Raw genomic sequence first — 24,241 nt, forward strand, 5'->3', positions numbered from 1 at the left:
GGCGCCCGGGAGGGGCGCGGAGAGCAGGGCGGGGGCGGGGGCTACTGTTCATTGCGGTGTGTGGGCTTCTCATTGTGGTGGCCTCTTTTGTTGCGGAGTACAGGCTCTAGGTGCGTGGGCTTCAGTAGTTGTGGCACACGGGCTCAGTAGTTGTGGCTCACGTGCTCAGTAGTTGTGGCACACGGGCTTAGTTGTTCCGCAGCATGTGGGATCTTCCTCGACCAGGGCTCGAACCCGTGTCCCCTGCATTGTCAGGCAGATTCTTATCCACTGCACCACCAGGGAAGCGCAACCCACTTTTCTTACCCTTCAGGTGCCAGAGTAAACATTCCTTTCTCAGAGAATCCTTTCTTGGACTATCCAATCTAACATAGGTCTCTCTTGTTATTTTCTCTCATAACCTTTTCTTTCATAGCATATTGCACATTTTAAAAAGTTTAAAACTAAAAGTTTCCTTTTAGTTACATCTTTCCCACTAGATTGTAAGCTCTATGAGGGCAAGGACCATGTCTATTTAGGCCTTTACTATTTACCTAGAGTCTAGTCCAATGCCTGATACATAATAAATATTTTAAAAATGAATACCAAGGCCATTAAATTGCCAAGCACTTATTATCAAAAAGGCCTGATATTACAAGTGTTGGCAAGGATGTGGAGAAAAGGGAACCCTCGTGTACTGTTGGTGGGAAAGTAAATTGGTGCAGTCACTATGGAAAACAGTATGGAGATTCCTCAAAGAATTAAGAATAAAACTACCATATCATTCATTTATTCCACTTCTGGGTATTTATCCAAAGAACATGAAAACACTAATTCAGAAAGATATACGTACCCCTATGTTCATTGCAGCATTGTCCACAATAGCCAAGATAAGAAAACAACCTAAGTGCCCACTGACAGATGAATGGATAAAGAAGATATGGTGTATATATATATATATATACACAGTATATATACAATGGAATATTACTCAGCCATAAAAGGATGAAGTCTTGCTATTTGTGACAACATGGATGGACACTGAGATTATCATGCTAAGTGAAATAAGTCAGACAGAGAAAGATAAATAACATATAATTTCACTCATGTGGACTCTAAAACAAACAAACAAAACAAAAATACATGAACAAACCAAACAAAAACAAACATGTAGAACAGAGTAGTGGTTACCAGAAGGGGAAAGGATTAGGGGTGGGAAATGGGTAAAGGGGGTCAACTGTATGGTGACAGATGGAAACTAAACTTTTGGTGGTGAGCACATTGTAATGTATACAGAAGTTGAGATATAATGTACACATGAATCTTACATAATATTATAAACCAATGTTAACTCAATTAAAGAAAGAAAAGAAATTGCCAAGCACTTTGGAACCTGTGAAGACTTTTCACACATATTGTCAATTAATCCTTATAATTACTTGCTAAGATATTGCAGGCAGGGTAGATATTAATGTTTCTATTTTAAAGAAGGTAAGACTTAGAGAGTTTAACTGACGCGGCCAAATTCACACAGCTGGTGGGACTTGGGTGGGAAGTTAGGTCTTTTGATCATTTAGTTCAGTGCTCTTTCCACCAAAATGAGATAGTGATGGGAAATTTGTGTGGATACAGAGTACCCAGATAGTGTGCCTAGGAAAGAATCTCACAGTCCTGATGCTGATTATCAATTATACCATCCATGATTATTGGGTAAATTTCCCATAGTGTGATAGCAGAAAAATAGATCCAGTTCCTTGTTGAAATATAAGAACAAAAGGTAGGTTCTCTGTCTAGCTGTGACCGGCTGAGGCTGCACAGCAGCATAGGGCCGGTAGCCTTGCCCGGCTACTGCAGCGCAAGGGTGTCAGTTGGTCCCGCCCAGAACACTTCAGTTCTGCCCTGCAAAGATATATTAAATAACTGATTGGTGTGCCCTTTTAATACAAGAAAATGGAAATTGAACAGCCAGAGGAAACCTTTCCCAACACCAAAACCAATGGTGAATTAGGTAAACGCCCCGCTGAAGATATGGAAGACGAACAAGCTTTTAAAAGATCTAGAAACAGGGCTTCCCTGGTGGCGCAGTGGTTGAGAGTCCGCCTGCCGATGCAGGGGACACGGGTTCGTGCCCCGGTCCGGGAAGATCCCACATGCCGCGGAGCGACTGGGCCCTTGAGCCATGGCCGCTGGGCCTGCGCGTCCGGAGCCTGTGCTCCGCAACGGGAGAGGCCACAACAGTGAGAGGCCCGCGTACCGCAAAAAAAAACAAACAAACCCCCCCCCCCCAAAAAAAAAAGATCTAGAAACACTGATGTGATGGTTGAATTATGCCTTCTGCTTCAGAGCAAGAATGCTGGGGCAGTGATTGGAAAAGGAGGCAAGAATATTAAGGCTCTCCGTACAGACTACAATGAGTGTTTCAGTTCCAGACAGCAGTGGCCCCGAGTGCATATTGAGTAACAGTGCCAGTACTGAAACAATTGGAGAAATTCTGAAGAAAATCATCCCTATCTTGGAAGAGGGCCTGCAGTTGCCATCACCCACTGCAACCAGCCAGCTCCCACTCGAATCTGATGCTGTGGAATGCTTAAATTACCAACAATATAAAGGAAGCGACTTTGACTGCGAGTTGAGACTGTTCATTCATCAGAGTCTGGCTGGAGGAATTATTGGGGTCAAAGGTGCTAAAATCAAAGAACTTGGAGAGAACACTCAGACAACAATCAAGCTTTTCCAGGAATGTTGTCCTCAATCCACTCTGACAGAGTTGTTCTTATTGGAGGAAAACCTGATAGGGTTGTAGAGTGCATAAAGATCATCCTTGATCTTATATCAGAGTCTCCCATCAAAGGACATGCTCAGCATTATGATCCCAATGTTTACGATGAAACCTATGATTATGGTGGTTTTACAATGATATTTGATGACCGCCGTGGACGTCCCGTGGGATTTCCCATGCCGGGAAGAGGTGGTTTGGACAGAATGCCCCCTGGTCGGGGTGGGTGTCCCATGCCTCCATCCAGAAGGGATTATGATGATATGAGCCCTCGTCGAGGACCTCCTCCACCTCCTCCTGGACGAGGGGGCCCGGGTGGTGGCAGAGCTCGGAATCTTCCTCTTCCTCCACCACCACCACCTAGAGGAGGAGAGCTAATGGCCTATGACAGAAGAGGGAGACCTGGAGACTGTTATGATGGTTTGGTTAGTTTCAGTGCTGATGAAATCTGGGACTCTGCAGTAGATACATGGAGCCCGTCAGAGTGGCAGACGGCTTATGAACCACAGGGTGGCTCTGGATATGATTATTCCTATGCAGGGGGTCGTGGCTCATACGGTGATCTTGGTGGACCTATTATTACTACACAAGTAACTATTCCCAAAGATCTGGCTGGATCTATTATTGGCAAAGGTGGTCAGCAGATTAAACAAATCCATCATGAGTCAGGAGCTTCGATCAAAATTGATGAGCCTTTAGAAGGGTCCGAAGATCGGATTATTACCATTACAGGAACACAGGCCCAGATACAGAATGCTCAGTAGTTGCTGCAGAACAGTGTGAAGCAGTATTCTGGAAAGTTTTTCTAAGTCTAGTGAAGAACTGAAGGGGTCCTGCATCTTTTTTTTTTTTTATCTGCTACTGTTTAAAAAGCCAACATTCCTCTGCTTCATAGGTGTTCTGCATTTGAGGTGTAGTGAAATCTTTGCTGTTTACCAGATGTAATGTTTTAGTTCCTTACAAACAGGCTTGGGGGTAGGGGGAGGGTGTGCAAAAACGAACATTGAAATTTTGAAACAGCAGCAGAGTGAGTGACTTTTTTTTTTTTTTTTGCGGTACGCAGGCCCCTCACTGTTGTGGCCGCTCGCGTTGCGGAGCACAGGCTCCGGAGGCGCAGGCTCAGCTGCCATAGCTCACGGGCCTAGCCGCTCCGCGGCATGTGGGATCTTCCCGGACCGGGGCACGAACCCGCGTCCCCTGCATCGGCAGGCGGACTCTCAACCACTGCGCCACCAGGGAAGCTCGGTGGTCATTTTTTTTTAAGATGGTCATTTTTTAAATGGCTGAATTCCCCCAACCTGCCCCCAAACTAAACACTAAGTTTAATTTTCACTCCTCTTTTGGATATAAATAAATGCATCTCTTCTTGGACTTAGGCAAATATCTTGACACATTCAGTTCTGGTGATTTCTTAAGTGATTTGAAAGTCCATTGCTTGGGAGGAAATTCCACCACACATTCATGCTTCTAATAAGCTGGAGATTTTTCTTTGTTTTTGCAAATGCTTGCCCCTACTTTGCAACGATTTTCTGTTTGTAGTTGTGAAGAACCAAGATGGGAAGCAATACAACAGATGGAGTAGTTGGTATAAGTATATACCAGAAGCCTAATGGTGGCAAGTTTTATTAATCAGAATAATACTTGGTTATATAAGTGACTGATGCTAAATAAATTCTGATTATTTTTTATTAGATAATTTCTCACTTATAGACTTAAACTGTCAGCTTGGTAGTGTCTATTAGTTAAACTTTGTAAAAAATATATATATATATTCTTGTTTTTCCATTGTATGCAAATTGAAAGAAAAAATGTACCATTTCTCTGTTGTATGTTGGATTATGTAGGAAATGTTTGTGAACAATTCAAAAAAAGATGAGAAAAGTTCCTGTGGATGTTTTGTGTAGTATCTTGGCATTTGTATTGATAGTTAAAAGTTCACTTCCAAATAAAATTCCCATAATGCTAGATTTGATGTGTGCCCAATTTGAACAAGGGTTGATTGACACCTGTAAAATTTGTTAAAACGTTCCTCTTGTAAGGAAATACAAAATCTTAAATTATATATATAAAAAAAAAGAACAAATGGTAAGCTTAAGCCACTGACTGAGCTGAATGGAGGTAGAATGTATTTTAATTTAGAAACTTGGTCTTACCTTTACAGAGTCGGCATGAATATATTGCTCACCTTAAGAACGAGTTGCAAGAGATGAAGGCAAAAACCAACATGGAGAATCGCTATATGAAGAGAAACACTGAGCTGCAGATTTCCCAGACCCAGAAAAAATGTAGCAAAACAGAGGAGCTCTTGCTGGAAGAGATTGAGGTAATCACTGTTAATTAGAAATGAATCAGGTAGCTGGCAGTCAAGCTATCGCTCCTGATTTGCCTCAGCTGACAAAGGAGGAGAGCGAGGGAGACTTTCCCAATCTTTGCTCTCCCTCTCCAGTAACCCTAACATTTGAGGTTAAAAACAAAAAAGGAATGAGGACTTGCTTTTTTGCAGGCAGAGATTCTGATGGGCTGTAGCTTACATCTCCTGGCTTTTTGTAATGACTTTGAAAATTGGTTGTACTTTCTTCTCTTGGTCACTTTATCCTTACTCTATAAAACCACTTGCCATTTCTCCTGGTAATTATAGGGAGAGGGCAAAACAAGATGTTCAGTAACTGCAGGTTTTTGCTGCTACTTTTCTCACTCAACCAGTATCTTTCATCCCTCCATTAAGAAATACAAAATCTAGAGGGCTGAACTTCATGCAAACCTACATTTACAGAAATGAGAAGTCACAGTGAAAAATGTCAGGAGAAAGAAACAAGGGTAGACCCTCATTAGAGGAGGAAGACTAAATGGCTAAAAGAACAAGTGGTCGGCGAGAAGGAGCAAACATCAGTAGAGCGTATCACCTGTGTGCAGGAGGCGGCTCCTTTCTCTGACTCACTTGAAAGCTTACTTCCCAAGTGTGGCTTAAGACTATGACAACAAACTTTTTTCTTGCACTCTGGAATTTCCTTCTGTAGGCCTGAGAAGCTTGTGCCCTTGAAGCATTGTTTCTCTCCTTAAATGGACACCAGTTTCCAGGCCACAGGATTATGGCCCTTTTGCTCTGGGCAGCTGCCTGTGTCTAGCACAGTGCCAGATATGGCTCAGCCATGTTGTGAACACGAATTGAGTTGAAGGGAACGGAATTTATGCTCTGGAGCAATATCTCGGAATCTTAGGATCCCAGCTGGTAGAGAAGACCTGTACTACTGTCACAGCTACACCCCTGATCTTGAGAACTCACTTCCAGCCCCATTGGGAAGAATTCCTGACATTGCTTTGTTGTTCTCACAGAAACTAAGGCTGAAAACTGAAGAAGAGAACCGGATTCATGCAGAGATTGAAATATTCCTTAGAAAGGAGCAGCAGGTGGGTCCCCAAAACTTTCTTATCCTCTGACATGTTTGTGTCCTGCTTATAAAATACCAAGGACAGCAAAAAAAATTTAAGGAACAAAAAATCAACGATGATTCTACCAGCCTAATAAATGAGCTGTATAGCCCACTTTTCTTTAAAAGTTATCCATCTGGATAAATATTTTATAAAGCTGTAATTTGAGTACAGGTAAAATTTTGTCTTCTACCTTTATCATTTGGCACTATATAAGAAATTTTTCTTGTCCCTATATTGCTTCATAGTCATAATTTAAAACTAAAATTTCCTGATTTCTTAAAATTATAAAAATAGCATATTCTTAGTTGAGGGAAGATTTTTTTAAAAATTGCCAATTGGGGACTTCCCTGGTGGTGCAGTGGTTAAGAGTCCGCCTGCTAATGCAGGGGACACGGGTTCAAACCCTGGTCTGGGAAGATCCTACGTGCCATGGAGCAACTAAGCCCATGCACCACAACTACTGAACCCACATGCCACAACTACTGAAGCCCGCACGCCTAGAGCCCATGCTCCGCAACAAGAGAAGCCACTGAAATGAGAAGCCTGTGCACTGCAATGAAGAGTAGCCCCACTCACCACAACTAGAGAAAGCCTGCATGTAGCAATGAAGACCCAACACAGCCAAAAATAAATTAATTAATTTTTTAAAATTTGCCAGTTGGTTTTTTACTCATTTTTCCATTTTATTGCAGTCTGTTCATAAAATAATTTTAAGTGGTTTTATAATGTTCCATTGAATGGTTATTCCATAATTTGTTACTCTTTTGTTTTGGATATTTAGATTATTTCCAAAGTTTCATTATTATAAATAATTCAGTAATGAAAGCTTTGTCCAAATAACTGTTTTATTCATTGCGATTACTTACTAAAAGTAAATCTCAAGCATGAGATTATTAATTCAGAGAGTCTGTTATTTTGTGACTTTTGATAAATAATGCTAGTACTTTCTGTTTTACACTGACATCAGCAATTTATGCAAGCACTAATTTCAAGGTAACCTCAATAGAACTAGCTGTTTTCGATTTTTTTTTTTTTTTTGTACTTGCAGGATCTGGCTTTAATGAATTTGAACACAAGGCACAGTCTTCCAGGTGTATGTAAATATATGTCCATTTTAAAATTGCTTTTTGCTTCTTCCATCTCTAATTCTTTTGGACAGGAATGAAAGAATGTTTAAATTCTTTCTTATTCAAGCAAGAACTTCTTTAGCCTAATAGTCTTTTGTTGCCTCCTAGATCTTGGTGAGTTTTCTGTGGTTAAATGATGCTTTTAATTTCTGTATCAACACAAACTGTCTTTGTTGGTTTCTCCAAAATAGTATTTTCTTCCTCTAGTGTGTCATTACAGTCCCTTTTGGCTTTTGTTTCTTCCTCAGGGGATAAATGTGGGTGCTCCGTGCATCCCGTACATACAAAATGCTGGATCCAGGATTCTAATCCTTGGCATTTAGGACGATCCATTATGGGCTTATAAATGCGCATTTTCACTCCTTCTACAAAGGCACTGGTCTGCTTTATGACAGAGGGCTTAACATTCCTCAATTCTATCACTCCATCCATCTTTGGTCCTGTCCCACAGGGTACCGCAATGTTTTAGATATTTTTAAAAGTCTACTAATTTAATGAATTGTCTTATTTTGCATTTTTGCTTACTAATAGAATTGACCATTTTTCCATGTATTTATTTACTTATTTCATTTCTTCTTGTCTGAATTATATATGACTGAATGGTTTTAATTAGTATTTCCAATACTAATAACAAACCAAGCTGAATGGAACCTTTCAAAATATCCCTGTTGGATGAATAAGGAAAAAATTTCCAGCTTACTCATGATATAGCCTGCCTTTGAGAAACTGGATGAATTTTCAGCAAATAATTCTAAATCTGTGGTTAAAGAAAATAATTTCTAGATGCTATCTCACAGGCCTTTACTGAAAAATACATCAGTAGGCTATTAGAACCTGTACTCCTGTAATTTCACGATTATGTATCATGTTACCTGTTTCAGATGTTAGAAGTATAGCAGGTATTTGATGACGATCAGATGAGTGGGTGGATAAATGGATGTTGGATGCATGAAGTTAGTGTTCCTCACATCTTCAGCCTAATAACACAAGTGATACACAAATACTTTTTAATGAAAAATTGGAAACAGTACAGAAATACATAGATTTTCAAAAAGCGAAAGCTTTCTTAATCACTTCCTTTTCCAAAGAGTTCTTCCATATTCTTTTCCTTTCATGTACATATTTGTGTATGTACCTAAATACTTGTTTTTAGTATTTATTTATATTTGTTTTTGACATAAATGGGATCATACTATATATGTTTTTCCAGACTCAGTTTTTTAAAAGAATTTACTTTGTCTTTAATGTTTTCTTTTTTTAAAAAATAGATTTATTTATTTATTTTTGTCTGTGTTGGGTCTTCATTGCTACTCATGGGCTTTCTCTAGTTATGGCGAGCGGGGGGCTACTCTTCGTTGCGGTGCACGGGCTTCTCATTGCGGTGGCTTCTCTTGTTGTGGAGCACAAGCTCTAGGCATGTGGGCTTCAGTAGTTGTGGTACGTGGGCTCAGTAGTTGTGGTTCGCAGGCTCTAGAGATCAGGCTTAGTAGTTGTGGCGCACGGGCTTAGTTGCTCTGCGGCATGTGGGATCTTCCCCGGCCAGGGCTCGAACCTGTGTCCCTTGCATTGGCAGGCAGATTCTTTTTTTTTTTTTTTTTGCGGTACGCAGGCCTCTCACTGCCGTGGCCTCTCCCGCCGCGGAGCACAGGTTCTGGACACACAGGCCCAGAGGCCATGGCCCACGGGCCCAGACGCTCCGCAGCATGCGGGATCCTCCCAGACCAGGGCACGAACCCGAGTCCCCTGCATCGGCAGGCGGACCCCCAACCACTGCTCCACCAGGGAAGCCTGGCAGGCAGATTCTTAACCACTGTACCACCAGGGAAGTCCCTGTCTTTAATGTTTTCTAAGGCAGTACAATTGCTATATAACATGCCATGAGGGGGTTATACCAAAATTTAGGTAACCATCCTTCTGTCAGTGGACATGTCTCTAAGTGCATGGTATATGGAAATTCTATTCATTTTTGTAATATTGTTCTAGATTCCTTATGTCCTCTCATATTAGTTTTAATGGTTTTTCAGTTGATTCATTTGGATATTCTAGGTAGAAAATCTTATTGACTGTAGATAATAACAATTTTATATTTTCCCTTTCATTATTTATATGTCTATTTCCATTTTGTGGCTTATTGTACAGATAGAGTGGCAAGTGTAATGTTTTGTAGTAGTAGTAATAATAATGTGGCACTGTTTTTCTATTCTTGGTTTTAATGATGTTTCAGTCAGTATTACACATGAATTCATAGTCATGCCAAGTTTCTCATGTGCAAGTTAGGGCTCCTTAGGGAAGAATAAGACCCTGCAACTTAGAATGGGAATACCTGGTTGGACTCAGATTTATGTAATTGACAGTCTTGAACCCCCAAGTCACTGTAAGCCTCTCTTGCCAGTGGAATTAGCCTGCCCTCCTATGTCTGAGATTAGTCTTCCTTTTTCTGAAAACCCTGTGATAATAACTTCATCTGAGGCAGATGCCTTGAAAAGGGATGCTCATTCTCAAGACCGACTGCAATCACCCCTTTTGTCCCTGGATCCATCACTAGGGTCAAATCTCAGCAGATTTCAGGTTGATAGGTAACTCAGAAGGAAATAGCTTACACTGCAAAAGAATTACAAGACTTTACTGATATATATTGACGGAAACCCAGGGGATATGTATGGGAATGGATTCTAAGGGTGTTAGACCAAGGAAGGTGGAGCATAGCACTATTACACATGAATTCATAGTCATGCCAAGTTTCTCATGTGCAGGTTAGGGTTCCTTGGTAAAGAATAGGACCCTGCAACTTAGAATGGGAACACCTGGTGGGGATGATGGGCTCATGGAGTGCCAGAGGACATGTGGCAGCACTTAACTACCAAAGCGAAGGTGGACACGATTGCCATGGAGTGCAGCAGAGAGGTACTGGTAATCAGAAAGCCTTTGCCCACAGGGATGTTTGGCAATGACTAATTAATTGTGGTATCTCTAGGAACAAAATTGATGGGCAGCCTGATAAAACATTACTTGATCTATATAACAGAAAAGGGTCCAAGTCTAGTTGCCAAAAACCTGATTTGAGTCACCACAATGAAGAGTCAAGACCTCTCATCCACTTTACAGACTAAGTAAATTCACAGACCCAGAGCACCTTGATTGAAGGGAGCAGGTCCCCCTGAGGATGAACTCTGCAGCACTGCTGCAAATAATACAAGTGAATCTTCCTCCAAGCCTTACCCAAGGGACATGTGGCTACTTATTAGAGTGACTATGCACTGGAAAAAAGGAAATATCCAGACCTTTTGAGATTACTAAACATTGGCTCTGAATTGATGCTAATTCCTAGGGACTCAAAACAACACTGTGGCCCCTCTTCAAAATGGGGGATTATAGTGGTCAGGTGATAGATGGCGACTTAAGTCTGATTGGCTCTGGGCCCACCTGTTCTGTGGATACACTCTGTGGTTATTTTCCCCAGTTACTGAACATAGGATTGGAATAGACATACTTGATAACAGACAAAATTTCTACATTGGCTCTCTGATTCATGGAGTGAGGGCCTTTATGGTAGTAAGGACCTAGTAGAAGTCTCTGGAACTTCCCATCCCTACCAAGATAGTAAATCATAAGCAGTGCTGTACCACTGGTGTAACTGTAGAAATTAGTGCCAACATCAAAGGCTTCAAGGTGGAGGTAGTGACACTTGTCACATCCCCTTTTAACTCAGCTGTTTGGCCTGTGCAGTTGAATGATCTTGAAGAGTGACTGTGGACTAATGTAAATGTAATCAGATGGTGATTCAAATTGCAGCTACTGTTCGAGATGTAGTATCTTTACTGGAGAAAATCTTCAATGGCCACTGGCACTTGGTAGGCAGCTATTAACTTGACTAAGGTCCCTGTCTCCAAACTAGTTTCGAAAAAAACTGCAGAAGCAGTTTGCTTTTACCTGACAGGGCCAACAGTACACGCTTACAGTCTCGCATCAGGGCTATGTCATTTCTCCTTTCTCTGCCATATTATGGTCTGCAGAGATATTGCCTGCTTTGACTTTCCACAGAACATCATATGTTTCACTGCATTATGCAGTGAAACATATGTTCACTACATTATGTTCACTGCATTATGGTGATTGTATCTGATGAACAGAAGAAGCAAGGATTTTAGATGCCTTAGTCAGACGTGAATTAGAAGGTGGGAAGAAAAACTCTATTTTTGGTACTAACTCTATATCATTATGGTCCAGTTAGGTGACAGAAGCCACATCAGTAATTTGAGCAGAGAACAATTAACAAAAGAATTATTAACTGGTAATAAGGAATTGGCTACAAAGGAGGGATAAAAGAGAACTCTAGGGCTAAAGGACAGTATGCAAGGAAGGATGTTTGCTTTGTTGCCCTGGGTCAGAGCTGGTTTACAGCTAGTAGGGTAAAGCTGGCAAGCAGGGAACTGTGGACTGTGTTTGGCAAGCAAGAATCCTTCTGCTGTGTCAGCAAAACTTGGTGAACAAGTGCCACTGAATGTCCCACACCCATGCCACAGTGAGCTGTGCCCCTGAAACAAGAGGAAGCACACTGGAACCAAGGAGAGAAGCTCTTCTGTCATGTCCCTCTGGCGCCCTCCACTGACAAAGCTTCACATTTTGCAAGCTTGCAAAACAAATGTTTACTGCAAGCACCAAGTTTCACAAAGTGGGTCAGTGAAGGATGATTTGGAGCTGAGAGGATGGTGATTTGATAATTGGCACAAATGGGGATCGTATGACGTTTGCACTGTAGGTTTATGGGAGGTAAACCTTATCAAGTTAATAAAGTTTCCTTTTAGTTATATATTAAGTTTTTTTTCTCTTCTTAATCGGGAATGAGCATTCAGATTTATGAGATAGATTTTTTTTAATCCATTGAGATGATATGATCTTTTTCTCTTTTAATATGTTAATAAATTAAAACACATTAATACATTTGTTGATGTTGACTCATCTTAAATTTGGGGGATAAATCCTACTTGTTCATAATTTATTATTCTTTTACTAGGCAGTTAGAATTGTAGATTTTTATTTTGTATTTATATATTCTATAAATGAGATTAACCTATAGATTCATTTTTTGGTGCTTCTTTGTTGTATTGTGATCAGTTATGCTAGCTTGGCAGTTTGAATTGGGAAGCTTTTCATCTTTTTATACTCTGAAACCTACAAAATAAAAATAGAACAAAATAGATTACTATTTGTTCCTTGAAACTGGTAAATTCAGTCATAAACAATCTTGCTGGGTATCATTTTAAAGGAGATATTTGGCTCCCTTTTCAATTTTTTTAAATGATTACTGATGTCTTTACTTTAAAAAAAAACCTCCTTTTGAGTCATTTTTCGTAACATATCTTCCTAGAAAATCCATTTCATTAAAACATTCATTTTAAATTTATTAGTATAAATGTGATCTATAGTCTCTTACAGTTTAAAATTTTCTCTTATTTCTGAAGTTATCTTTTCCATCCTTTACTTTCAAAAATTTGTGTCTTGTCTCCCATTTTCTTGCTGAGCTTTGTCAAAGGTTTGACCATTTTATTGGTCTTCATAAAATCCATCTTTTGGTTTTATTGAGCAAATCTGTTTTTTTCCCTGTCACATTGGTTTTTGCTTTAATTTTGAGTAATTATGTTCATGTATTATTTATAATTATTTAATTATATAATTCCTATAATTATGTATAATTATTTTCTTTGAGCTTATATTGCTAATCTTTGTCTAGTTTCTTAAATACTCAATTCGTTTATTTTCAAATTTTATTATTTTCTTTTTAAAAATTTTTTGTTTGCGTTGGGTCTTTGTTGCTGCGCACGGGCTTTCTGTAGTTGCAGTGAGCAGGGCTACTCTTCATTGCGGTGCGTGGGCGTCTCATTGCAGTGGCTTCTCTTGTTGTGGAGCACGGGCTGTCGGTGCATGGGCTTCAGTAGTTGCAGCACGCAGGCTCAGTAGTTGTGGCTTGCGGGCTTAGTTGCTCCACGGCATATGAGACCTTCCTGGACCAGAGATTGAACCCATGTCCTCTGCATTTGGCAGGCAGATTCTTAACTACTGAGCCACAAGGGAAGTCCCTTATTTTCTTGTAAATGTATATAAACCAACACTTTTCTGAGTACAGTCTGAAGTTTTAATAAATAATGCTTACATTGTCATTCCTTTCCAAATAATTTGAAATTTATTTATTTTTCCCCAACATTTTATTATGAGTGTTTCCAAATATACACAAAGTTGAAAGAATTTTACAGTGAATGCCCCAAAGCCCATCTTCTAGTTCTGATTCTACCATTCACATTTTATTATTCTTGCTTTATCACGTCTATACATCCTTCCTCCATTAATCCATCTTACCTTTTTTGGGCCTTTAAAAGTAAATTGTAGGCATCATAATTTTTAGTTTACAATTTGTTATTTCCTTTGGTTGTTGTTATTATTATTTTTTTGTTATTTCCTTTTTAACCCTATTTAATAGGGTTTTTTTTTTAACATCTTTATTGGAGTATAATGGCTTTACAATGGTGTGTTACTTTCTGCTTTGTAACAAAGTGAATCAGTTATACATATACATATGTCCCCATTTCTCTTCCCTCTTGTATCTCCCTCCCTCCCACCCTCCCTATCCCACCCCTCTAGGTGGTCACTAAGCACCGAGCTGATCTCCCTGTGCTATGCGGCTGCTTCCCACTAGCTATCTATTTTACGTTTGGTAGTGTATATATGTCCATGCCACTCTCTCACTTTGTCACAGCTTACCCTTACCCTGACCCCTCCCCTTATTAATAGGGTGTTTTTTAAATGTCCAAGTAGTTAAGGTTGGAGAGGAAAGAGTGTAGGCTGTCTTTCTATTGCTCACAGCAATGCTTTGACCTTTACACTCTTACTGTCTTACATTATGGTCTAGGAATGTGAAATATAAGATTTATGCTTATTGGAATTTGTAGAGTTCTTACTTGCTTCATATATGCTCACATTATATGAATATTTCATGGGTATTTTAAAAGAATGTTTTCTCTGTTAGGTACAAAGTTGTGGCATTGTCTATTAGTCTATCTGTCAAATTCTTCATATTGTTATTTATTTTGGTCTACCTGAGCTATTAATTTCAGAGAGCTGTGATAGTCTCCTAAGATGATTGTGGATCTGTCAATTTCTTACATTTCTAATTTTTTGCTTTATATATTCCAAAAATATGTTATTAGAACACAAAAGTTTATAACTGTAATAGCTTCTTAATAAAGCTTGCCTTTTATCAGTTTAAAATATCCTTTTTTGTCTCATTTAATTATTCTTGGCTTGAGTTCTGTTTTGCCAGATATTAATTGCCAAACCTGCTTGCTTTTTGCTTTGATTTTATTAACTGTGGTTTTTATAAATAGCTCATAGTTGGATTAAAAAATCTGAGAGGTATGTTTTTTGATAGGGGAATTTACTCCAGTTAATTTTATTGTGATTTTTCATTTGTTTATACTTAATGTTTCCATATATATATATATATATATATATATTTTTTTTTTTTTTTTTTTTTTTTTTTTTTTTTTTGCGGTACGTGGTCCTCTCACTGTTGTGGCCTCTCCCGTTGCGGAGCACAGGCTCTGGACGCGCAGGCTCAGCGGCCATGGCTCACGGGCCTAGCCGCTCCGCGGCATGGGGGATCCTCCCGGACCGGGGCACGAACCCGTGTCCCCCGCATCGACAGGTGGACTCCCAACCACTGCGCCACCAGGGAAGCCCTGTTTCCATATTATTTTATGTTTCCTGCTTTTCAAGCTTTCTAGTTGTTGCTCTCCTTTTTTTAAGTATTATTTTATTTTATTTATTATTTTTTTGGCTGTGCTGGGTCTTTGTTGTGGCACTTGGGTTCTTCTTGTGTCGTGAGGGCTTCTCTAGTTGTGGTGCATGAGCTACAGAGTACGCGGGCTCAGTAGTTGTGGTGCGCAGGTTTATTTGCCCCACGGCATGTGGGATCTTAGTCCCCCAACCAGGGATCGAACCCGTGTCCCCTACATTGAAAGGCAGATTCTCATCCAATAGTGGAATTGATCGAATTTTTATTTCTTGATTTCCAGCTTTCTAGTGCAAACTTCAATTATTTGCATACCACTTTCCTGGTTTTGTAATATCTGCATACCACCTGTATTACTACTATTTTCTAGTTAGTTATTCACCTAAACAACTATATCAATTTATTTTCAGTTAAGATAATATTATTGCTATAAAAGAAAAGCCAGTATCATTTGCTGTAAATAGAAATTAATGTAAATAGAAGTGCAAGAAATATCAGATGATGTTATTACATTTCAGCCAGCTCCTCTTGCCTGCCTGGAGCCTGTTTCCTTTTTTGATTAAAAGAAAACGAAAGTGTTAAGATTTAGAAAGATGTTAAAGACATGATTGCAGCAAACGGACAGGCTCTAAGTTAATCAGAATCATGGATTGTGATTGATTTTTTTAAAATATCATGTTTACGTACCATATAAAGGCTCCTCTTGATGTCTCATTCTTGAGGTACATGCTTCAGGAGTTTGTCATACATTCTTTTCTTGCAGTGGTAACCCTTAAACATTTAGCTTTGTTCTTTCTATTAAATGTAATCAATATCTCTATCTACTTGCCTTTATTAAGGCAAAGATTTTACTTACCTCTTCTCTTCCTCTCCTACATCCCATGTTGAAATCATTCATTATATACTTCTATTTTACAGATGATAGAACTGAGGCTTTGGAGAGTTGAGTAAACTTGTTTGAGTGCCAAGGTTGGGAGTTGAGCCTAGGCAATCTGCCTTCAGAGCCTGTGCTCTTTCCACTAGACTATACTGCCTAATTTGGGATTTAGTTCCAGATTATGATTTGTTACTAAAAATTTATGACATATAGCTTAAATATACATTTTACTATTTCTTATTCATATCTCTTTCATTTTATTTTGCTAAAATATATCCTTGAGGGACTTCCCTGGTGGTGCAGTGGATAAGCCTGCTTGCTCCCAATGCAGGGGGCCCAGGTTTGATCCCTGGTCAGGGAACTAGATCCCACATGCATGCTACAACTAAGAGTTCACATGCCACAACTAAGGAGCCGGTGAGCTGCAACTAAGCAGGTGGCGAACCTCAACTAAAGAGCCCACAAGCCACAACTAAGACCCGGAGCAACCAAATAAATTATTTAAATAAATATATTTAAAAAATAAAGTATATCCTTGAGTAACTCTTTCAGAAAGACAAGGTATATTTCTTTCTTCCCCTCACATTTGAATGTGAGGCTGGCTAGGAATAGAATCTTAGATTCACTTTTATTGTCTTTTAGAATTTTGAAAACATTGTACACTTCTCGACTATTATTTAGTCTTGGCAATCAAAGAGATGACTGATGCCATTCCTATCCTTCAGAATTTCTACCTACCCTTTATTCCTTTCCTCTTCACTGCAACTTCTCTTATCCAGACACGTGGTAGGCCCTTTTCCCCCGTTTTATTTATTTATTTATTTTATTTTAAAAAATATTTAAATATTTATTTATTTTGCGGCATGCGGGATCTTTAGTTGTGGCATGTGGACTTCTTAGTTGCAGCATGTGCTCTTAGTTGCAGCATGCAAACTCTTAGTTGCGGCATGCATGCAGGATCTAGTTCCTTGGCCAGGTATCAAACCCAGGCCCCCTGCATTAGGAGTGTAGAGTCTTACCCACTGGACCACCAGGGAAGTCCCCCCACCTGTTTTAAAATTGATAATAGCACACACAAAGTACACAAATATTAAGTATATAGTTTGATGAATATGGCTAAGCACCCCTGTAACCACCATCCAGAGAGAGACATAGAGCACATTTACAGCATCCCAGAAGTCTCCCTCCTGCCCCATTCCCAATCAATAAACTAACCCTCCCCCCAAAAGTAACCATTATTCTGACTTCTATCACTATAGAAAAGTTGTGCTTGTTCTTCTACCTTATATAAATGACTTCATACAGTATATACTGTTTTGTGTCTGGTAGAGCCATATTTTAATGTTTTTTTCCAAGTAGAGACTTGAGGAGAAGCTGGAGTTCTGGATGGAGAAATTTGATAAGGACACAGAAATGAAACAGAATGAACTAAATGCTCTCAAGGCTGCTAAGGCCAGTGACTTAGCACACCTTCAAGAACTTGCAAAGACGGTAAGGAAGCAGAGGCTTAATACTGTAAGGCAGAGAGCACTGAGGAGTGGGTGGTAGCTAAGCAACAGTACCTGGGGGATACTCTTTTTGGTCACAACGTGGTATGCCTGTAAAACACTAGGATTCTTTCTTGATGATGATGATGACGTCCTCATTGATGGGGACAATAATAGCAGCAGCCGACACTTTATATTGCTTAATCTGTCCCGGGCACTTTTCTAGTATTTTACATGTATAACTTATTTAACCCTCCCCAAACTCCTTGAGCTAGATACTGTTTTTATTTCTACTTTATGACCTCTGAAGATAATTTATAAATGATGATTTATAAAAAGCTTCTGATTGTGGTTTCATCATTGAACAAATGTAGAACTTCTCAAATTTCTCTTTTGAAAGATGGGTGCTATTTGTAGGTATACATTCTATTAGTTTTTTTTAATTAATTGTTTTGATGTCATTAGCCACACATCAAGTTAGTATTTCTTTTTTTTTTAAAGAAGAGGGCAATTTTTTAAATTAATTAATTAATTAATTGTTTGTTGCATTGGTCTTCGTTGCTGCGTGTGGGCTTTCTCTAGTTGCGGCGAGCAGGGTCCACTCTTCATTGTGGTGCGTGGGTTTCTCATTGCGGTGGCTTCTCTTGTTGCACAGCACGGGCTCTAGGCGCGCGGTCTTCAGTAGTTGTGGCGTGCGGACTTCAGTAGTTGTGGCTCATGGGCTGTAGAGCGCAGGCTCAGTAGTTGTGGTGCACGGGCTTAGTTGCTCCGCAGCATGTGGGATCTTCCCCGACCAGGGCTCGAACCTGTGTCCCCTGCATTGGCAGGTGGATTCTTAACAATTGTGCCACCAGGGAAGTCCTGGTATGGTTCATTTTAAAGTTTTATATTAAAAATGCAGGGCTGGGGAGTTCCCTGGTGGTCTAGTGGTTAAAATTCCAGGCTTTCACTGCCATGGCTGGGGTTCAATCCCTGGTTGGGAAACAGAGATCCCACAAGTCATGTGGTGCAGACAAAAAAAAGAACACAAAACACCTGGGCTGGCTGGGCCACAGCTTAGTGAGCAAGTCCTGTAACATATGATTGATGTCTACTTTTGCAGATAAGGGAATATGAACAAGTCATCATTGAAGATCGTATAGAAAAGGAGAAGACCCGGAAGAAGATAGAACGGGATCACTTGGAATTAGAGAGCAGCATAAAGGTAGAAAACTGGCACCTTAGTAATTGGCATCTTGGGGCTTTTTCAATTCTGTAGCTGGCCAAACACTGAGGAATGCAGAGCATCTCTCGTTTATTCTCACACGTGGAACAGGAAATCTGTGAGGAAGCATGGCCTAAAAATTGGGCTTTGCCAACACATGGCCCGTGGTGCAGGGAGACAGTTAAGAGAAAAGGACATGCCCCCAATTTTTAATCCAGGAAGGAAGAGGTGGTTAGCAGTGGAAGCAAAACCTATAACTTGCGCCCAGAGGTCAAACTTATGAATACTAGTTCTAACCAAAACATCTCCTAAAGGAATTCTTTTTAATATACTACTACTTCTTAAAATCCTATTTATAAGTCAGTCCAGGCTATCTGCTAGGTTCAGATCAAGAGCTGTTTTCAAAAAAGGTGAAGGTGATTAAGTAGCAGTTCAGAAAAAAAGAGAGAGAGTTTTATATGAACTTGTGTATATTGGTGATGATGAAACTGGCAAGTCAGATTCTGGGAAATATTTTCAAGCAAGAATAACATCAGCTGGACTAAAACTGTAGTTTTGACAATTGCTCTTCTCTCTGAAAGAGGAGTATCTGCTGAGACCCTACAGTGTGCAAGCTGTGGTTTGGGATGTATATTAGGGGGTGTATTAAGACAGTAAACTTTGAAGTACATTCGGGACCAGGTATTTAAACCCAAACTTGAGCTTTCCATTAGGAGTCAGATGTATAGTTAGCAAGTATTTATTGAGCTTCTCTGGTGTTTTCTATTTGTCAGGATTCCTCGATTTAGAGCAAAACGGTAAGAGGTAGCTGAAGACCATTTTTGTTTTCTTTTTATTAGTGGATTTGCTCCCAGTCTTTGAAGCTTAATCTGATTTGAAAGTAGACCAGACTGTATTTAGAACAGTTGTGTCTAATGACTAAGATATTCAAGGGAGCTAACTAAATCCTTTTTGAAGGGGAGTTTTGATCCTTTCATCAATCATTAGAGATTGAAATGCACCAGGAAACCTACTGAAATCACTAGATTATCTGCACATTTTTGACTGAGTGCTTGCTTTTGCCTGTGGTCCAGGTAACTAGCATTGCTTTTGGATCAAATGGTTGTTAGATTTGGGGAACTTGGAAGTTCATAAAGAGCAGCAGTATAAGGGACTCAGGTTTCTAAGTGTAAAGGAAAGATAGGCCTAATCAGATCCCTTTTCTTTAGTTTTACTCCTTGAAAACTTTAGAGTCCAGGGCTTAAGCTCTGAGTCCTGCACAACAGGCAAGCACTGCTCAAGGATAGCATGCTTGGCCACTTCTGTGTCTCAGAGACCATCTTCACAGAAGTTAGTTTATGAAGAAACAATCCCCTTATGTAGAAAGAATGCAGCTTGTCAGGCATACTACAAATTGTACCCCCTTCCCTGTCCTCTTCCAGCTCCAGGCCTGGTGGCGAGGCACTGTGGTGCGGAAGGAAATTGGTGGTTTCAAAATGCCCAAGAAGGGCAAAGATGATGGCAAGGATTCAAAAGGTAAAGGTAAAGGCAAAGACAAGGACAAGCGGAGAGGCAAGAAGTGACCAAGTTATCTTCTGTGTTTTCTGCTGGTGTTTTGGAGGTCGGAAGGAGGACCTGAAGGGAATAAGAAACATCTTTTACCATCACAGATAACTCATCTACAGGTTGTTTCTTATTTGGACATTCTCAGGTGAGGCCTAGTTATACTAGGTCACCTTGACGGTTATACTAGTTTTCAAACCCCGAATTAGGATTATACTGTGGATTCAGAGCTTCTTCATAACTTGAAAAAAAAATTCCTGGGAAGAAATATTTCTAGAAGTCTTGTGAAGATTCCTCTCACTCTTTCTCACCAGAAAAAAAGTACATAATCCTAGTTATAGTGATACATTAAAACTTCAGTAGTTCCTGTAATGTCTCTGATTCTGACTTTATTCAACTTGCCTATAGTGAAAAATGGCACTTAGGAGCAAAGAGTGTCATAAATGACACTTTTTTTGGCATCTCATTTATTTTTTTATACAGCATGTTCTTATTACTTATCTATTATATATATATTAGTGTATACATGTCAATTCCAACCTCCCAATTCATCACACCACCACCCCCTGCCACTCTCTCCCCTTGGTGTCCATACGTTTGTGCTCTACATCTGTTTCTCTATTTTTGCCCTGCAAACCGGTTTATCTGTACCATTTTTCTAGGTTCCACATATATGCGTTAATATACAGTATTTGTTTTTCTCTTTCTGACTTCACTCTGTATGACAGTCTCTAGGTCCATCCACATCTCCAAAAATGACCCAATTTCATTTCTTTTTATGTCTGAATAATATTCCATTGTATATATGTACCACATCTTCTTTATCCATTTGTCTGTCGATGGGCATTTAGGTTGCTTCCATGTCCTGGCTATTGAAAGTAGTGCTGCAGTGAACACTGGGGTGCATGTGTCTTTTTGAATTATGGTTTTCTCTGGGTATATGCCCAGTAGTGGGATTGCTGGGTCATATGGTAATTCTATTTTTAGTTTTTTAAGGAGCCTCCATCCTGTTCTCCATAGTGGCTGTATCAATTTACATTCCCACCAACAGTGCAAGAGTGTTCCCTTTTCTCCACACCCTCTCCAGCATTTGTTGTCTGTAGATTTTCTGATGATGCCCATTCTAACCAGTGTGAGGTGATACCTCACTGTAGTTTTGATTTGCGTTTCTCTAATAATTAGTGATGTTGGGCAGCTTTTCATGTGTTTGTTGGCAATCTGTGTACCTTCTTTGGAGAAATGTCTATTTAGGTCTTCTGCCCATTTTTTGATTTTTTTTTTGTGGTACGCGGGCCTCTCACTGTCATGGCCTCTCCCGTTGCGGAGCAGAGGCTCCAGACGTGCAGGCTCAGTGGCCATGGCTCACGGGCCCAGCCGCTCCTCGGCAGGTGGGATCTTCCCAGACCGGGGCACGAACCCGTGTCCCCTGCATTGGCAGGCAGACTCTCAACCACTGTGCCACCAGGGAAGCCCCTGTTTTTTTAATACTGAGCTGCACGAGCTGTTTATACATTTTGGAGATTAAGCCTTTGTCCGTTGATTCGTTTTGCAAATATTTTCTCCCATTCTGAGGGTTATCTTTTCTTCTTGTTTATAGTTTCCTTTGCTGTGCAAAAGCTTTTAAGTTTCATTAGGTCCCATTTGTTTATTTGTTTTTATTTCCATTACTCTAGGAGGTGGGTCAAAAAAGATCTTGCTGTGATTTATGTCAGAGTGTTCTTCCTATGTTTTCCTCTAAGAGTTTTGTAGTGTCCGGTCTTACATTTAGGTCTTTAATCCATTTTGAGTTTATTTTTGTGTATGGTGTTAGGGAGTGTTCTAACTTCATTCTTTTACATGTAGGTGTCCAGTTTTCCCATCACCATTTATTGAAGAGGCTGTTTTCTCTCCACTGTATATCCTTGCCTCCTTTGTCATAGATTAGGTAACCATAGGTGTGTGGGTTTATCTCTGGGCTTTCTATCCTGTTCCATTGATCTATATTTCTGTTTTTGTGCCAGTACCATATGGTCTTAATTACTGTAACTTTGTAGTATAGCCCAAAGTCAGGGAGTCTGATTCCTCCAGCTCCGTTTTTTCCCCTCAAGATTGCTTTAGCTATTCGGGGTTTTTTGTGTCTCCATACAAATTTTAAGATTTTTTGTTCTAGTTCTGTAAAAAATGCCATTGGTAATTTGATAGGGAATCCACTGAATCTGTAGATTGCTTTGAGTAGTATAGTCATTTTCACAATATTGATTCTTCCAATCCGAGAACATGGTATATCTCTCCACCTGTTTGTGTCATCTTTGATTTCTTTCATCAGTGTATAGTTTTCTGAGTACAGGTCTTTTACCTCCTTTGTAGGTTTATTCCTAGATATTTTATTCTTTTTGTTGCAATGGTGAATGGGATTGTTCCCTTACTTTCTCTTTCTGATCTTTCGTTGTTAGTGTATAGGAATGCAAGAGATTCCTGTGCATTAATTTTGTATCCTGCAACTTTACCAAATTCATTGATTAGCTCTAGTAGTTTTCTAGTGGCATCTTTAGGATTCTCTATGTATGGTATCATGTCATCTGCAGTGACAGTTTTACTTCTTCTTTTCCGACTTGGATTCCTTTTATTTCTTTTTCTTCTCTGATTGCTGTGGCTAAAACTTCCAAAAACTATGTTGAATAATAGTGGTGAGAGTGGACAACCTTGTCTTGTTCCTGATCTTAGTGGAAATGGTTTCAGTTTTTCACCATTGAGAATGATGTTTGCTGTGGGTTTGTCATATATGGCCTTTATTATGTTCAGGTAGGTTCCCTCTATGCCCACTTTTTGGATAGTTATCATAAATGGGTGTTGAATTTTGTCAAAAGCTTTTTCTGCATCTGTTGAGATGATCATATGGTTTTTATTCTTCAATATGTTAATATGGTGTATCACATTGATTGATTTGTGTATATTGAAGAATCCTTGCATCACTGGGATAAATCCCAGTTGGCCATGGTGTATGATCCTTTTAATGTGTTGCTGGACTCTGTTTGCTAGTATTTATTGAGGATTTTTGCATCTATACTCCTCAGTGATATTGGTCTATAATTTTCTCTTTTTGTAGTAGCTTTGTCTGGTTTTGGTATCAGGGTGATGGTAGCTTCATAGAATGAGTTTGGGAGTGTTCCTTCCTTTGCAATTTTTTGGAAGATGGGTGTTAGCTCTTCTCTAAATCTTTGATAGAATTCACCTGTGAAGCCATCTGGTCCTGGACTTCTGTTTGTTGGAGGATTTTTAATCAGAGTTTAAACTTCATTACTTGTGATTGGTCTGTTCATATTTTCTATTTCTTCCTGGTTCAGTCTTGGAAGGTTATACCGTTCTAAGCATTTGTCCATTTCTTCCAGGTTGTCTATTTTATTGGCATAGAGTTGCTTGTAGTAGTCTCTTATGATGCTTTGTATTTCTGCGGTGTCCGTTGTAACTTCTCCTTTTTCATTTCTAATTTTTATTGAGTCCTCTCCCTCTTTTTCTTGATGAGTCTGGCTAAAGCTTTATCAATTTTGTTTATCTTCTCAAAGAACCAGCTTTTAGTTTCATTGATCTTTGCTATTGTTTTGTTTCTATTTCATTTGTTTCTGCTCTGATGTTTATGATTTCTTTCCTTCTACTTACTTTGGGTTTTGTTTGTCCTTCTTTCTCTAGTTCCTTTAGGTGTAAGGTTAGATTGAGATTTTTCTTGTTTATTGAGGTAGGATTGTATTACTATAAACATACCTCTTATAACTGCTTTTGCTGCATCCCATAGGTTTTGGATTGTGTTTTTGTTGTCATTTGTCTCTAGGTATTTTTTGATTTCCTCTGATTTCTTCAGTGATCTCTTGGTTATTTAGTAATGTATTGTTTAGCCTCCATGTGTTTGTGTTTTTATTGTTTTTTCCCTGTAATTGATTTCTAATCTCATAGCGTTGTGGTCGGAAAAGATGCTTGATATGATTTGTTTTCTTAAATTTACCAAGGCTTGATTTGTGACACAAGGTGTGATCTATCCTGGAGAATGTTCCATGTGC

General features: G+C 39.5%; 1 protein-coding gene and 1 pseudogene across 1 annotated transcript in view; both read left to right on the forward strand.

Annotated features, from left to right (window-relative positions):
* Positions 1-20,459, forward strand: part of IQCG (IQ motif containing G) — a 41,728-nt gene extending 21,269 nt beyond the window's left edge. Inside the window, exons 7-12 of the mRNA XM_060009925.1 lie at positions 4,917-5,078; positions 6,089-6,163; positions 7,236-7,280; positions 17,337-17,468; positions 18,567-18,668; positions 20,090-20,459. Of these exons, the coding sequence (XP_059865908.1) occupies positions 4,917-5,078; positions 6,089-6,163; positions 7,236-7,280; positions 17,337-17,468; positions 18,567-18,668; positions 20,090-20,230 (657 nt within the window). The 3' untranslated portion in view covers positions 20,231-20,459. The remainder of the gene's footprint in view (positions 1-4,916; positions 5,079-6,088; positions 6,164-7,235; positions 7,281-17,336; positions 17,469-18,566; positions 18,669-20,089) is intronic.
* LOC132424114 (heterogeneous nuclear ribonucleoprotein K-like) lies at positions 1,930-3,945 on the forward strand (annotated as a pseudogene).
* Positions 20,460-24,241: the final 3,782 nt, after the last annotated feature.

The sequence above is a fragment of the Delphinus delphis genome, chromosome 4, assembly GCF_949987515.2.
Source record: "Delphinus delphis chromosome 4, mDelDel1.2, whole genome shotgun sequence".
Classification (NCBI taxonomy): domain Eukaryota; kingdom Metazoa; phylum Chordata; class Mammalia; order Artiodactyla; family Delphinidae; genus Delphinus; species Delphinus delphis.